This window comes from Plasmopara halstedii, assembly GCF_900000015.1.
Source record: "Plasmopara halstedii genome assembly, contig: Scaffold_350, whole genome shotgun sequence".
NCBI lineage: Eukaryota > Oomycota > Peronosporomycetes > Peronosporales > Peronosporaceae > Plasmopara > Plasmopara halstedii.
In genome coordinates this window covers 10,358-10,761 of record NW_020187271.1, presented here as the reverse complement: position 1 = coordinate 10,761, position 404 = coordinate 10,358, and the positions used below count along the sequence as shown (strand labels likewise).

At 44.8% G+C, this 404-nt stretch overlaps 1 protein-coding gene across 1 annotated transcript in view; it reads right to left on the bottom strand.

Moving 5' to 3' along the window:
* The window catches only part of PHALS_09051 (CRN-like protein), a gene marked incomplete at both ends in the record, with an annotated part of 888 nt that extends 502 nt beyond the window's left edge, over positions 1–386 (bottom strand). Inside the window, one exon of the mRNA XM_024724484.1 lies at positions 1–386. This exon is cut by the window's left edge and continues 502 nt beyond it. Within this exon, the coding sequence (XP_024575355.1) occupies positions 1–386 (386 nt within the window).
* Between the last annotated feature and the right edge of the window lie 18 nt (positions 387–404).

The window sequence follows — 404 nt, the reverse complement described above, 5'->3', positions numbered from 1 at the left end:
ATAGCTTCGACATTTCCAGCTGCAATGCCCATGTCATTCTTTACCTCTTCAATCGTGTAGGAGCCATTAATATGTTTAACAAGAACACGACGACACGAGGTATTTGCCGACCAGCCCTCTCCTCCACTCATATGCCACGCATTTCGAATTACGAGTTCAAAGTAGTCGTCGTCGTCGATAGATGCACTAATATTGGTATAATACCGCACAAACTCGTTCGGATGGACCTTACCATCCTTCTCTCCACCATCAAACGTGTCAAGAAATTCAAGAAGCACCTCGTCTTCAGTTTTTCGACCTTGCAATACGTCTGGATGTTCCTTAGCTCGATACTTGATCTTCATATCGTCCAAATCCACAACGCCACTTCCATCTGCATCAAGCATCTTGAAAGCTGCAAGGAC